This window comes from Indicator indicator, chromosome 18 (genome assembly GCF_027791375.1).
Source record: "Indicator indicator isolate 239-I01 chromosome 18, UM_Iind_1.1, whole genome shotgun sequence".
NCBI classification, from domain to species: domain Eukaryota; kingdom Metazoa; phylum Chordata; class Aves; order Piciformes; family Indicatoridae; genus Indicator; species Indicator indicator.
Window position 1 is genome coordinate 797,213 of NC_072027.1, and position 14,190 is coordinate 811,402.

Genomic DNA, 14,190 nt, shown 5'->3' on the forward strand with positions numbered 1-14,190 from the left:
AGCCAGGATTGTTCCCAACACCCAGAACATCTTTCCCCCTGTGCGATGCTCCCCACAGCTGCTTCTCATGAGCTAGTTTCGGTTTGAAACAAGCAGCTGACTCTACCTTGGATTTCCTTGCCCCTTTCTTGCCTCCTGTTTTCTTTGATACAGTTTTTTTCTGTGATGGAGACTTTGCCTTCTTTGCTGGAGGTGGAGTGATGATGGCTTCCAGCTTTCCTTTGGATCCCCGCTTCTTTGCCAAGAGTTCTGGATGGATGTTGGGTAAGACTCCACCACTGGCTATGGTGACCCCTTTCAATAGCTAGAGACAAAACAACACCAGTTGCAGATGACAAATTCCAACATTAACTCCCCAATAAACAGAAAATGGCATTGACTGCAAACTTTGGATATTGCCTTGAGTTTTAACTGGTTCTTGTGTGTTTCTCAACACATTGCCCTTGTGGAGGGGCACCAGAGGTATGAGAAGAAGCCAGACACTAGATAACTATAAAGGGAATTTGTATGCTTTGTATTCTTCCTGCACAAATGCTTCTCACTGTCAGCACCTCTTGGGCTCACACAAGCCCTGTTTCTGTGCAGCCATAGAATGAAGACTGTTACCCAGCTACCGGAAAAGGAGGACAGCTCCAGCCACAAGGGCTTTGCAAAGACACCAAAGAAACTTCAACAAAAAAAACCTCTTTATGTGGCTGAAGAAAAGCAGATCACTGTTCCATAGCGTGCATTTCACCCAAGCCTTTAAAAGAAGAGGTGAAACCTATCATGTTCTATACTAAAATCCCACTTCAGCCCAATTTTTATACATCTGACGGGGTCTAATTCACTATTTGGGAGGATACAAATGGTGACATCAAAGTCCCTCAGGTACTCCCACCTCCTGTTTTGTGCTTACTGCTCCCCAGCCATGGCTGAGTGAGGCTCCAAGCTTACCAAGGGATGATGAATGGAAAGTATGATCAAATTACAGACAAAGCCAAGAGGAGGTTGGTTTGCGGATATATTTTTTTCCCCTGCTCCATCACAACACACAGGCTGGGAAAAAGCAGCTTTTGAGACACGTTTTTACAGCACCTCACACAAAGGTACATTAATCCCAGCCAGTGCCTCTGCCTGGCACCACAGCACTAACAGTGGTGGCCAATTTCTTTTAGGCCAAATTAAAGGCATCTTGAAACCTGCAAAGGACACAGACTTGCAAGATTTCCAGACCTCTTAATTCTGTGGTCACACAGACAGACTTCAATAGGAACAGGATAGGTCCCACTGAGCCCTTAAGCTACATAAGTGAGGAAACAAAACCAAACAGAACAAAGCATCTACAAGATTTTCTCTGTGTCTCTGTGGAGGTCTGACAACATCCCTCTCTACCAGAGGTGGTTGTCACAATGTGAGCAAATGCAATGTTGTATCTCCACTGCATTTTTACACATTTTAAGAGTCCTGAAAGATCTGATTGAGCTGAGTGCTGTAGTTAGTTACAAAGGCAGTGCTGGTGAGTGAAGGAGCTGTTTCCTGGTGGGCTACTCAATAAGCTGAGGTCTTGAGTTACAATTCAGCTATATGGAAAGACAATTTTAAAAGCCCTAAAGGAAATCATGTCCCTCACACAGCAGAGTTTTTTTCTTACCTGATTTAATTCTTCATCATTTGCTACAGCCAACAGGATGTGCCTAGGAGTGACTCGACCCTTCTTGTTGTCCCTTGCTGCATTTCCAGCCAATTCCAGAATTTCCGCTGAGAAAAAAGTAAAAAAGCCTTTTAATTACATTGGGATCATTAAGAGAAATCAATGTGTTACTTAGCAGCCAGCCAAAGAGAGCTGAATTACATCCTGCAATTCCTAACTGCTGGAGAATGCCCTCAATAGATACTGAGCTCTAAAGTGATAGTTTTCTTTTTGTGCCTAATCAGTGCTGGGTGAATGCACACTGGAAGTGCTGTGGTCTAAACTGGGTTTAGTTCCTATCCTTTTGAAGCAGCTCCCTTAGATTCTTGACTTCTCAGCCTTCTTTTCAGGGCTGCTATGTGTTCATCTCCTCAGATCCCTCTCCTATCAAGTGACAGAGTATTAGATGTACAAATACTGTAGGGTTTTTATCCCCTCAGACTTGTCATAAATGTGAGTTCTGGCTCACATCACTTCTACTTTTTCCTGACTGGAAAAGACATTGTTCTCTGCTTCTCATTTGTCACCTTATGGAAGCATGTCAGCACACAGCCAAGTCAGGACACTAAAAATACAAACTCTGCTGCTATGCTGACTTCAGGATTTTTTCCCCTTCTATTTGAAGTTTCTGTCCAGAATAAGTAACTGATGAATCATGTTTGTTTACTGCAAGTAGATTATCTCCTTCGAAGAAATTTCCAGTCCTCACAAAACACTTTTAACAGCCACACATATGATGGCTTTGATTGGGATCAGGAAAGATTAACTGACTCCCCTGCAAGGATCAGTGAAGTGAAAGGCTAGAGCATTACCTGCTAACTTCTCCCTCCTCAACCCAACAAGCCCTAGGCAAAGAATGCAATTAATTACAAGAAAGCCTGGGGAATAATTAAAAAAAAAGAAAGTGACATCATGTGTTTATCTGCCTTGGCAACTCCCTGCTGTTGCTGTCTCTGTTATACACAACCTTTCATCTCCCTCTCCGCACAGGCTGCCTTTCACTATTGCTTTTGGTCTATTTCCTTTTGCAAAGCTGCTAACATCTGGAAAGGGAAAATAGAAATAAAATGTCCTTTTTCACATCTATTACTCACTAATCTATTAAAATGTAACAGTAGAATAGGGCATGAGACTGATTTCACATTTAACAACTGACTACACCATGAAAGCTCTCCCCATAAGCTTGCTTTAGAGGCAAACAGAACTGAATTAGGACATTAATCCAGAAATGAAAACGACTAAAATCAAAGCCCACATGACCACATACCTTTACCATAGCACATAGTAAATCTTGAGTAATACTACATGGCACATACTATGGCTTTTCCTCAGACTGAATGTACATGATTCTCCAATTCTTTTTCATCCTAAGTCCCATAACAAGCTCATGGGACACTTACTGGAAAAGCTACAGCTGCCTCTGGATGTGCCACAGTTAAACTTCAGAGAGGCCTCTGCGAGGCTTTCACTCTTTCTGTGTTCTTTAAAGTGCACAATTAACTTCACTATAAGGCGAGACAGAATATTAAGTCTAAGCCCCCAAAGTAACTCAACATTTCATGCTGACAACAATTGCTGTAATTTCTTTTTAAAGAAGGATTAGCAGGGTAAGGTCAACCCCACTGTGCTCTCCACACCTCCAATGAACTTCTTTAAGCTGGTACAATCCTTTTCACATCCTTGAAGGCCCACAGCTCAGCCATGACGTGCAGCACGTGTGCAGCCTCTTGTGACAGCAGACCTGTTCCCAGCTTCCAAGGGACAAGCTGTGCTCTTGGTGACATCCTGCACACCCCCACTGACCTCAGGAAGATTCTGTATGGCAGTACTAATGCCACCATCTTCACCTCTCCAGGTCAGGAGTTGTTTTGTTTGTGTCTCACATTTTATTACTGTCTGAAAAGCACAGCAAGGGTTTGCTGCCAACAGCAGATTCCTTTTGGGTTTGCCTCTGCTTCCCCCACCTCTGCTCCTTTACTGCATGGGGCAGTGCTGAACAGTCAGGCCGTGTTACTCTCTGCAACCCATCAGCCCAACTGTGCAGACAGCTCATTCTCTAACTAAAGGGTCTAAGAAAGTGTGATGCCTGTAAAGCACAGAGGAATGTTTTATTTGTTCCTCATAAAACTAAAATGTCTGCCTTGTACAGTGGAGAACTGTTCTTGTAAGTGCTAAGCCCTCTTCCTTGGACAGGAAACTCATTTTGAAATTACAGTTCTCTAATGGTCCTTTAGGGAAGTTGAGGTACCCCACTTCCTCTGCAGGCACAGAACGCTTTGCACTGCCAGTGGGGACCACAGAAGAGTAGCTTGGGGAGAGGGAGGGAGGAGGAGGAGAGCATGGAAGGTGGAATTTTTCTTCTCAGCTCTCCAATAATAATCAAACACATGAAGAGAGCACAGCACAGAGAACAGCAAAACATAGCTGTGTACAGAGTCTGGTCAAGTGAGGGTTCTCCCCTAGTTAAAAATAGAAGATGAGGAGGGTTTGGAGCTGAAGCCAACACAGATGACAGCTTTTGGATTTAGCACTGACCAACCTAATCCAAACCCAACAGATCAGAGCCCTTACAGATGCTAGAAATGAGGACTTTCTGGATCTGGGTGGGATCTGGACTGCTTGCATGCACCAAGGCTTGCAGCCAGCTTTACTCTGACAGCTGGTTTATGCAACTTTAAAGATATAAATGGTGTTTCTTCCAGGTCTGAAACTAGATGAAAATCCTGCTCTCTCCATAAGGGAGCTGACTCAAACTTCCAGAATAATCGCTCTGAATTGAGGTGTGGAGCTGGAAATGGTAGCAGATGGGAAAAGGTATTTAAAAATGAGATGGGATCTGAATCCTTAGGTCAGAGCCACCTTTGGGAGTGCCATTCTACCTGGCTCAGAGGCCTGAGCCATTGAAGAGTTCTGTTTCATTAAACTTCCAATGGTGGGGAAAGAACCAGACATACAAAAATCAACTCCTGCAACTGAACAGGGTCAAGAGAGAAAGATTTGTTTGTAAGCATTGAGGCAAAAGAGAGGCTTAAAAACTTCCATGACATCAGGATTCACTCAGCCTGTATTTATCCAGCCAGAAGGCCAAAACAAGAGCATTTCAGAAAAACGAGGACTCACAGAAAGGATGGAAGTTGCATAATGTCTATTCCATTCCTTTCAGATATTTACTCAAGGCATTTCCCCTCTAGAGAATAATTACACCACCACCACTCAGGCAAAAGGCAACTATGAGACATGCTTTGCACAACTGCTGCACACCAAAATCCCTGGGTTTTTTTTAAATAAAGAAAATATAGAAGTTATTCAATGTTATGAGGTGCTGAAGGTGTCATTTTTCAGTTATTACATATTGAAATCTTAGCTTAATACTAAGGGATACTCTTTATTTGCCCAAATAGCTTTTTCTGGGCTTTTAAATAATTTCAAGCAGAATAACCCAAACCCATGTATATAATTAGGAAAAGAAAAATGAAGAAGGGAAGCCATGTCAGTGTGTGCTATCTTCATGTATGGCCAGCTGTTATGTAGCAGGAAAAGAGATGGATGCCTTGAGTCTGACTATAACATGAACATCAATTTCATTTCAAAGACAGAGTTGTGAGCAGCATTTTTCTTCTTTTCAGTCACCTTTAAAGTAAATGGTTCAAGTGAGAAATGAATTTCATAGAATCATGGAATGGTTTGAGTTGGAAGGGACCCTGAAATTTCTAAAAGTTATTTTCTCTTCCAAATCAGCCTAAATGCAGTTCTCATTCATAGCAGATGAAAAACTCCTCTGCAAGGTTTAGCAGTGGGCAGATGGCGATGGGGAGTGAAAGCTGGTCTGAGCCCATTCTCAACACTGCAACCAGAAGTGGTGGTTTTCTGTCTGCTGAGGTTTGTAAAAGTTCAGTTAAATATTTTTAAAGGGGAAAGGAAAATGGGTTGCACATCTTTGTACTGAAGCCCGAGATAAGACCGCAGGGAAAGCTGTTCTGAAGGCACTTCCTACTCAAACACGACCAAAAAGCGTCAGAAGCCTCCACAGAAACCTCATCCGGAAGCAAGTTTTCAGGGTGAGTTCCTCATCCATTACCTGCAGAGGCTCTGCTCTTTGGTCATCTCTTGAACATCCTGCTAAGCTCCCAATTTCATTATCTGCTGTCTCACAGTGGCACTGCTCTGCCTCGAGTAGCCTTGCTCTGGCATTCCAGCACACTCACAAATGTTGGAACAAGAACTCAAGACAAGATTCAACGGAAACAAATTGCTGTTGGACCCAGACAAAGCAGGCAGAGCAGGAACTGCAGCCCTGCATGAGAACAGAAGTGTGCTCCCTTCTCCCACTCTTGCAGAGTGCTCTAGTTCATTTCTTCTAAATTTCAAAGTATTACTGGTCATTATGGAATGGAACGCCTAAATGACAAGGCCTTTAGTTTATCAAACACTCCAGGCAATAATCCTTTCAAAATGTAAGTACTCAGCTCAGCCTGGTCTAAGTTCATTCCCAGAATGTTTTCCCTTTTTTGGGGGGTGTGTTTTTACATCTCAAACTAATCCAATGCTGTTGCGTTGAATCCCTTTGTCCCCTTTCTCTTCAGGGAGATGAAATCATAGCTTTGAAAAATTAAACTCTTAACAGCTACCAGGTGATGTGTTGATACAAGGCCAGTTTCTGAACACAAGTTCCTACAGGAACAGGTCAGGGGTTTCCAAACGTCCTGAAGCCTCTCCTCAAAAAGAAAATTGGAAATGACACCCAGAAATCAAAGCAAATGAATGTTGATACAATTCCACTGAGAATTAGGCATTTGCTACAAAGCCAACTACATGACAAGGAGTCTGTTTATTGTACTTTAAATTAATCATCCTTCCATCAGCATTTTATTGACTTCAGAATCATTTTACATAATTCCAGAAGGTTTTAACCCAATCAACCCTAATCAGCCAAGACGGTTAAAGAGTTTCCTGCATTCTTCTCTCTGTGTATTCCACCCAATCCCCCTGGAATCTGCAGTTACAAGAGCAAAAGTAGAATCATTTAACAACACTTTCCCCTCTTGTGCATTCCAATAAAACAGTTCTCAGCCTTGGTTCAAAGTCATGGAAATTTGATGCAGTGAAAAATCAATTCAAGGAATTTTACTGCTTTGAACAAGCCTTGATGAAACCTCAGCTCCCAGCAGGGCAATCCCTGTCTTAGGATGTGATAAAAAAACCCCAACCCTTCAGTCTTTAGTGTCTGAGCTGCATCAAAACTAGGTCCCTTAAAGGAGAAACTGTTAACTTTGCCAAGTCATTGTAAGTTTGTGTTTCTGGGAGGCGGGTGACAGACTGCTGCTTACATAAAGCCCCAGTTCAGGCCACAAAAGCCACTTCCACTTCGATCTGCTTTGACTCACATTTCTTTTCAGCTCTTTTATATACTTTAATAGTAAAGAAAAAAATTAAAATAGAGCAAAGGATGGTAAGATTCAGTGTTATTTAACTTACCATTTCTTTTTTAATTTCTTGTTACACTGTTGCTCTGTAGATGTATGAGAGCTCACTTGTCAGGGAAAGCTGAAAGTGAAGCTCATCTCAAATATTACTTACAACAAACCAAAAGATAACCTCTTTCTGTTCAAGAATTCTGATCTAACTCAGGTGAACTTTTTTTCTTTCTTTTTCTCCCTCTACCCAGCAGCTCTCCCTTTGCTGTTATTCCTAACCCTTTACATATGCTTTAGAAACATACTCAAAGGTGATTAATCTGACTGCTGCCAGCAGAAGGTGCTCGATCGAGTGCAGCACAGATGCTTTGCTCTGGCTGTTACAGAGTGCAGGAGGCTACTCCAGACTTGGGCCCACCTTAGTCTTTGACTTTTGCAGGCACATGTTTGGCACTTTCACACACTAGAGAAGTCAAGTGGCAGATTCAGTGAACAATAATAATGTTAGTATCAGAAAAAGAGAGGATTCAATATCATCATTTTGGATTTTACTGAAGTGGCTCCAAAACCTGGGCTTGAAGGAAGAAAAGGATACATGTTTCAAAAGGGTACAACTCACACCCCTACAAAGAGGAGCAAGACATACAAGCCAGTGTTAAAGGCTTTACTAAACAATGCCCAAAGCTGATGCAATCCATAGATGCTGTGCTCTCATTCTTGCACTGTGCTTATTTCAGCATCATCTGGCAGCTGGTGTAAACGGTTTTATTAGAGACTGACACTGAGGAAAATATGATGACTCATTAAACTGCTGTTGTCTGAAAGTCTTTCACCCACATCAGATCTTTTTTGCACCAGGACAGCAATGGAAGCCATAATAGATACAACTATCTATACACAAGCACAAGTGGTATCATTTGGAAGGCAAATATTTACAAGTATTTCCCCCCCCATTACTTTACAGAAGCAGTTTAGCAGTAACTACATAGCATGTTCAACATCCTTTTGGGGGAAACAAGATCTAGGTTTTGAGAACAAACATGTGAAAAAAAATAAATCTACTGCTTTGGGTGTTCTGTGCTAGGTGAATGTGAATACCAACGAAAGAAAACTCTTTGTTTCTATGCATTTGAAGCAGACTGATTCCTGCATTTAAAGTTCAGAAAAAGTGATCATTCTGTTGGTAACAATGCAAAGTTTCCTGTCTAAAGAGGCAAGCATGACAACGTTAAATTCAGACACTCTCACTTCTGCTAAGAGCCTGACACAAGTCTTACGTTCAGGGGAACGTTACGAAGGAGCTTTGCTAGGCTGATACTTCCGAAAGGTCTCTGCTTCTGAGGCTCTTGTTGGATTTTAGGTCCAGTATTAATCCATACTAAAACACACTGGATCTGAAGAGGTAGTTTCATGCTTGCTTGAGTAAGGCACAGGTCCTACAAGCCCCTAGTTTGTTTTAAACCTCTTTTGGGACATAGTTTGTGGCACCATAATAGGGATTAGTGTTTCTACAGCTGCTTGTTTAAACAGAAGAAGTTACCCTGGTAGTGAATGCATGCTTCAACCCTATCAAAAAGATACTGTCAATTAATTCCCTTCTTAAATTTCATTACTCCCTAAGGACCATTATTTATGGTAGTCTCAGACTGCCTGGAACTCAAATCTTTTAACCTAATGCTTTTTTACTGCAGACCTCTGGGCTCCCCTGTGCTCATCCACCTCTGACAAACGAGGCAAACCGTTGTTTTCCTTGGTGACCCTGTAACAATTCTCAGCAGCCAGCAAAACACAAGAGGTGAACAGCAGTTCAAGTTGATCAGCTTGCATGCCGGAAAGTGAGCACCTGAAGTGAGCAGCACTCAGGAAAGACTTTTATTTTGCAGCCAATCAGCAGCTGGCTTCAGAAAGTTTTTCCACATCGAAAATTAATCAAGGTGAAAATGCAACAAACTGAGCTCCAGTACATGAACCTCCATTAGGGGAGTCTGGTGACATCAGAGAGCCTGAAAACAAAAGCTCAGGCAAGCACTAGCCAGCCTCAGCTGTAATTCTAACCCGGGGATTCCAAAGGTGCTCATTCTGCATTTTAACAAAATGCATGATCAACAGTAAACACTGGGCAATAAAAAAATCCAGTCGCGGGGAAAAAAAAATTTCTAATGGAAAAAGCAGACATTTCTCATTTTCTCCTCCCTCACTTCAGTATGTACAGGACCAATATAAATCAAAGTCTCATTTCTTCTGTACTCCAGTTCTCCTGCTGTTTTATAAACTTCTCCTTCTCCTCATTTGCTGTGACGTTTTGGCAATTGAAAATTATTTACAGTGTAGAGAAGACGATGGGGGGGTGGAGGGAGCAGAAATGACTTGCAGGCCTGCTTCTTGCTGCCTTCAAATATGCTCAAGAGATTTCTGCTTTTTAAGGGCAAAGAAATATCTCTTTCTGTTAGTGAGAAAGTTTGGAGTAAACTCTAACTTGAGCAAGCTATACATCTGAAGGGAATATAGCTGATTGCATATATGGCCGGACCACTTCTGACAAATACAAACCATGCAGCTTCATCTGAATGGTCACAATGCCCCAAGTGATGTCTGTGGTCTTGACTAACCTAGTTGTTTATTTTTTTTTATTTGACAGAAACTGATACTGACACATAAGTTTGCAGAGAAAATAAAGAGTGGATTGTGGTTGTCTGACGTACAAGCTAAGGAAGATAAATAGGCAATGAGCCCTTGTAAAACAAGTGCCACAATAAGGAAAGAATACAAAGGAATTGTTAACGCTGAACTTTTCACCAACTTAAAGAGCTTGACAATGCTTAAAATCAGTTCTGCAGTATAAGCAGAAAGTAATCAAATATTCTGTTCCCTGCAAGACAGGCAGCACTGCATCAACTGCTACTGTGAAGAAGAAACCAGAACCACAAATTATAGTTCTTCAGCACCCACACTATTCCCTCAGAGTAAAGAAAGGAAATGTATCTGCTTGCTGCAGTACCTGTAAAGCTCAAAGGTACTGCCTGCAAGTTCACCCAGGAACACACACTTGGATCCTGTTTACAGATCTTTTCTGGAGATGAAGAGCAGGAAAGAACAAGCAGGTGGTACACTTAAGAAACCACCCTACGTACACTGGGTGTGCTGATTGGAGCATCACTGTGTGATAATTACTGATAGGTAACAAGAACCTGTAGTAAGTAAGAGAAGGAGAACGCTCACTGTGCAACCTGCTCGTATGTCAAGTATATTGAAATGGAAGACATGGGAAACCTCTTTATTAGCTGAAGACCAGAATTCAATTTGTATATCTAATAATACAGTGAATTTAGTATTATTAAAGTTATTACAACAGACAACACAGGGAAGATGTACTCCAGCCCCTGTGGAAGTTGTCAGAAGGCAGGAGACTGAAAAGCAGCACAGCAAGGACACAGTTTTTAGTTCGCAGCAACTGAAGCATCCAGACTAAGACCTGTGTGCTCAAACAGTGCCCGCTGCTGCTAGTGGGGCTGAACTGTGTGTAAATGCACTAACAGAGTACAAGAACAACAGCAATGTGGTTTGAAAAAGCACTTTGTCAGGCAGACTGAAGAAGACTAGAATGACAAATAGTCCATACATGACGAGAAATTACAGAATGTGCATTTTCACTTCACATAGATGGAAACAGGAAGTCACCTTCAAAGCACAAAGTGGCTAAAGCCAAACCTGTGGATGGACCCAGAGCAGAACTCCAAGTCTGAGCAGCTGGAAGCATTACTCCACTTCACATCTCAAACCGAACCAGACCAAGATCCCAGATCTGAGCACATCGTGGGCTAATTCCAGCCTTATGTCAGAGCTGAACTTCACAAAACCTTGCACCTCACCTCCTGGAGGACTCAAGGCAGTGCTGTGTTCTGCACACACAGGAAATAGTTTTCAGATCTGAGCAGGTTCCTTTCTCTTAGGTCACGTCTCTGCCATTTTCCCTCCTAGTCTGTTCTGAAGTTCTTCTTTCCTACAACTGCTTTTGATATTTGATGCTGTCCCTCTCCTTCCTGCATGCACAGGGCTGCTTTTTGATTTAGTCAATTTATTAGCATGCCACTTCACATGCTCTCCTTCCTAATATGTCATGTTCCTGCTTTTACTTTGAAATGGCTGAAATGCTTTGATTTAGCCTCAGATTCTGTGCTGGCAATGAGCATCTTTAAAACTCTCCTGAAGAGAACTCAGGATTTCTCTGGTTTTGTAAAGCAATAACTGCAAAGAAGTAAAAAAGAACCCAAAATCTCCATGCATCCCATTCCAAGTGAGTGTTCCTGAATTACACTGAAGAGCAGGAATGATTTGAAGTGTAGAAAGCATACTGAGCATTAAAGGCTGAAAAAATGACACCAATAGAGAGTGTGAAAAACTTACAGAAAAGGGAAAAAGAAAAAAATCCCACCAGATTGAAGCAGTCAAAGCTACTGCTAAGCCAATATGGAAAGAAAAGTATTTGTGCTTTTGAGATGCATTTATGTATGAGAAGGAAAGCAAACCTTGGTGCAGGATACTAGAAAAAAACTAAACCAGACATAGCTTCAAAGTATTTAAAGGAAAAAAAAAAAATAGAAACGTACTTTCCCCCCTAACTCTCCTTTTCCTCTCCTTTTTTTTTTTCCTCCTGAAGAAGAAATGTGTAAAACTTTTTTTTTTTTGACCTTTTTTGTTGTTAATCTCCTCAGACACTTTCCCAGGATGCAAAGCAGTTAAAGAAACACCTTTATTTCCCCAGTCTACTCTCAGCTGCCTAAGCCATCAGTGCCTCAGTAAACACTTCAAATCAGTTACCCATAACATGTGCTGCTCATTAGCAGTGCCTTAAGCTCACCTGTATTGTTCCCTGCCTTTAACAGGGCACATTCAAAGCACCCTTCACCCTAAGAAGCATTTTATTTGAGTTGTTATTGCTGTAAGCAGGAACCCAGCTGAAGGAAATGTTAATCTTAAGGCCAGCTAGGAAGTTGAAAAGCACTCTTTGAAAGAGAAGGCTTGACTGAAGAAAACTACAAACATGAACAAAGCAGGGGGGGAAAAAGACAATGATATTTGATGACTGACAAAATTCTATCAAGTAATATGAATCCCTCAAAAACCCAGGCATTCTATTAATTATTTTCTAGTGTTACCAATCTTCTTCTTTAGAAGAAGAAGCAGTCTCCCAGAACAAAAGAAAAAAAGCCAAATCAGCGTATTTCTGCTCTTCCATGTCAGTATCTATTGTAAGGTGTATCTAAAATTCTTAAGAGTCAGGTCAGGTTGGTTTTAAGTGAAAGCACACACTTTGCTGCTTTGTGCTTAAGTCAAAGAGGGAGTGAAGTGTTTCTGTTCCTTAGAGCACACCACTGGAGCTTAAAGACAACGGCCCCTTGAAACAGTTGAACTTGCTGCAGCCAGAACGTTGACACAAGCAGATGCACTGGTAAAAGAAACACTGCTCTGAGAAATGAGCTCCAGCTCAAACTTTGTCCTAGTCATGCTAACAGATTCTGCCTCCAAAGAGTAATCCATCTAGCACTTGTGCTTTCTGCTAGACCCCCAGCCTACAGCTACATGCTGTGAGTCAGGCTGGCCACATGAATGTGACTGAACTGAGGGTTTATTCTTATGCACTTCTTACCATTTATTCTCCTGTTAAGCAAACCAATACTGCAACAAGCCCATGTGTTGCTGCTGTTACAGCTGGGGTTAATTTTCTGTTTGAAGACTACTTTTGTAATGTTTGTGAGGTAAATTTACAACATTTAAAGTCCCATTTGAGAGAACTGCTACATAAAGATCTTTACTTGCACATCTGATTGTGTATGACTTTAGGCAAAGCATTCTGTTCTTTTGAGGCTTCTTACTAAATGGTGGAAAAAATAATAGTTTTGTCCTCCAAGAATAATTATTTAAGGTGGTCTCATTGTGATGAGAAGAGAGAAAGTGAGAAAGGACTACAAATATAAGCAAATATGCTCTGATGATCTGGGTCAGCTGAGCAGACTGTGCATTTGTACACAGGCTCAGCCAAACAAATTGCAAAAATCATCTGTACATTGAACAAAAATGTTTAACCAATGCTGGAAGCAACATCAGCCCTGCATAAACACTGAGAAGCTCTCTGTTTCGAAGGAATGCGTATGCTTGACAGACAATTACAACCCAAACAAAGCTGTCAGGCACAAAACTGGACCAGGAAGGACTGCAGCACTGCAGGTCCAGTCCATATGCACTGGCAGGAATCCTTCTGACTGCCCATGTGGAAGAAGATTGTTTGCAACAGGTCAAAGCAAATCTAGTGCTGGAATGTACAAAAGCCATCAAAGCTCTGAGGCAGGGTTGGGGGCCCTTGATTTTGGCTCAGTTTGTGATCAGCACAACACTGACTTCACTTACAACTTTTTTAAACACCAGAGAATCTTTTCTTTTTTTTTTTTTTTTTTTTTCTGTGACAGTTTACTTTGCATTATTATTTCCATTTGACATAGTCCAGCCAAACCTACCAGTCAGATATTCCAGTACAGCAGCCATGTACACAGGAGCACCAACACCAATTCTGTACTTGGGGTGGCCTTTCTTGATGTAACGTAGCATCCTTCCAACAGGGAAGATCACCCCAGCCTTGGCGGAGCGGGAAGTCTTGGTGGACTTCTTCTTTCCACCCCTGCTGGACATTTTGTCTCTACTGGGTCTGGAACAGCACTCTGTAAATTAGGAAGAGGAGAGAAAAAGAAAAGATAAAGGTTACCAAACAGGACTGTAACAGCATATCCTGAACCTCCCAAGAGAGTGGTATTTTGGGATAGGCCTACACCATACAGACAAGCTGGCTTTCTGGAGGATATAAACCAAGGAAGCTCCAACAGCTTGACACAAGGTTTAGTTGCCATTGTAATCTTGGCATCATTTTACACAGTAAATATATAAACCAAGGAAACTCTCTCATTTGAATCAGCCTTGCCATTGAGTTCCTGAAATTCCTGACAGATTAAACTGGTACCATTAATGGAGTACAGTCTGGTAACTGCCTAATGTAAACTAGAGACTCCGTATTAAAGCAGATGATGCTTCCCACGAGGAGACTGACACAAGCCT

At 41.7% G+C, this 14,190-nt stretch overlaps 1 protein-coding gene across 6 annotated transcripts in view; it reads right to left on the reverse strand.

Annotated features, from left to right (window-relative positions):
• LOC128973101 (core histone macro-H2A.1) overlaps window positions 1-13,770 on the reverse strand; it is a 34,181-nt gene extending 20,411 nt beyond the window's left edge. For 5 of the 6 annotated variants that reach the window (XM_054389300.1, XM_054389302.1, XM_054389299.1 and 2 more), the window contains exons 1-3: window positions 13,599-13,770; window positions 1,634-1,740; window positions 107-304 (exon numbers count right to left, since the gene is read on the reverse strand). In XM_054389300.1, the coding sequence (XP_054245275.1) occupies window positions 107-304; window positions 1,634-1,740; window positions 13,599-13,770 (477 nt within the window). The remainder of the gene's footprint in view (window positions 1-106; window positions 305-1,633; window positions 1,741-13,598) is intronic. The other variant, XM_054389304.1, reaches the window with a different exon arrangement.
• Window positions 13,771-14,190: the final 420 nt, after the last annotated feature.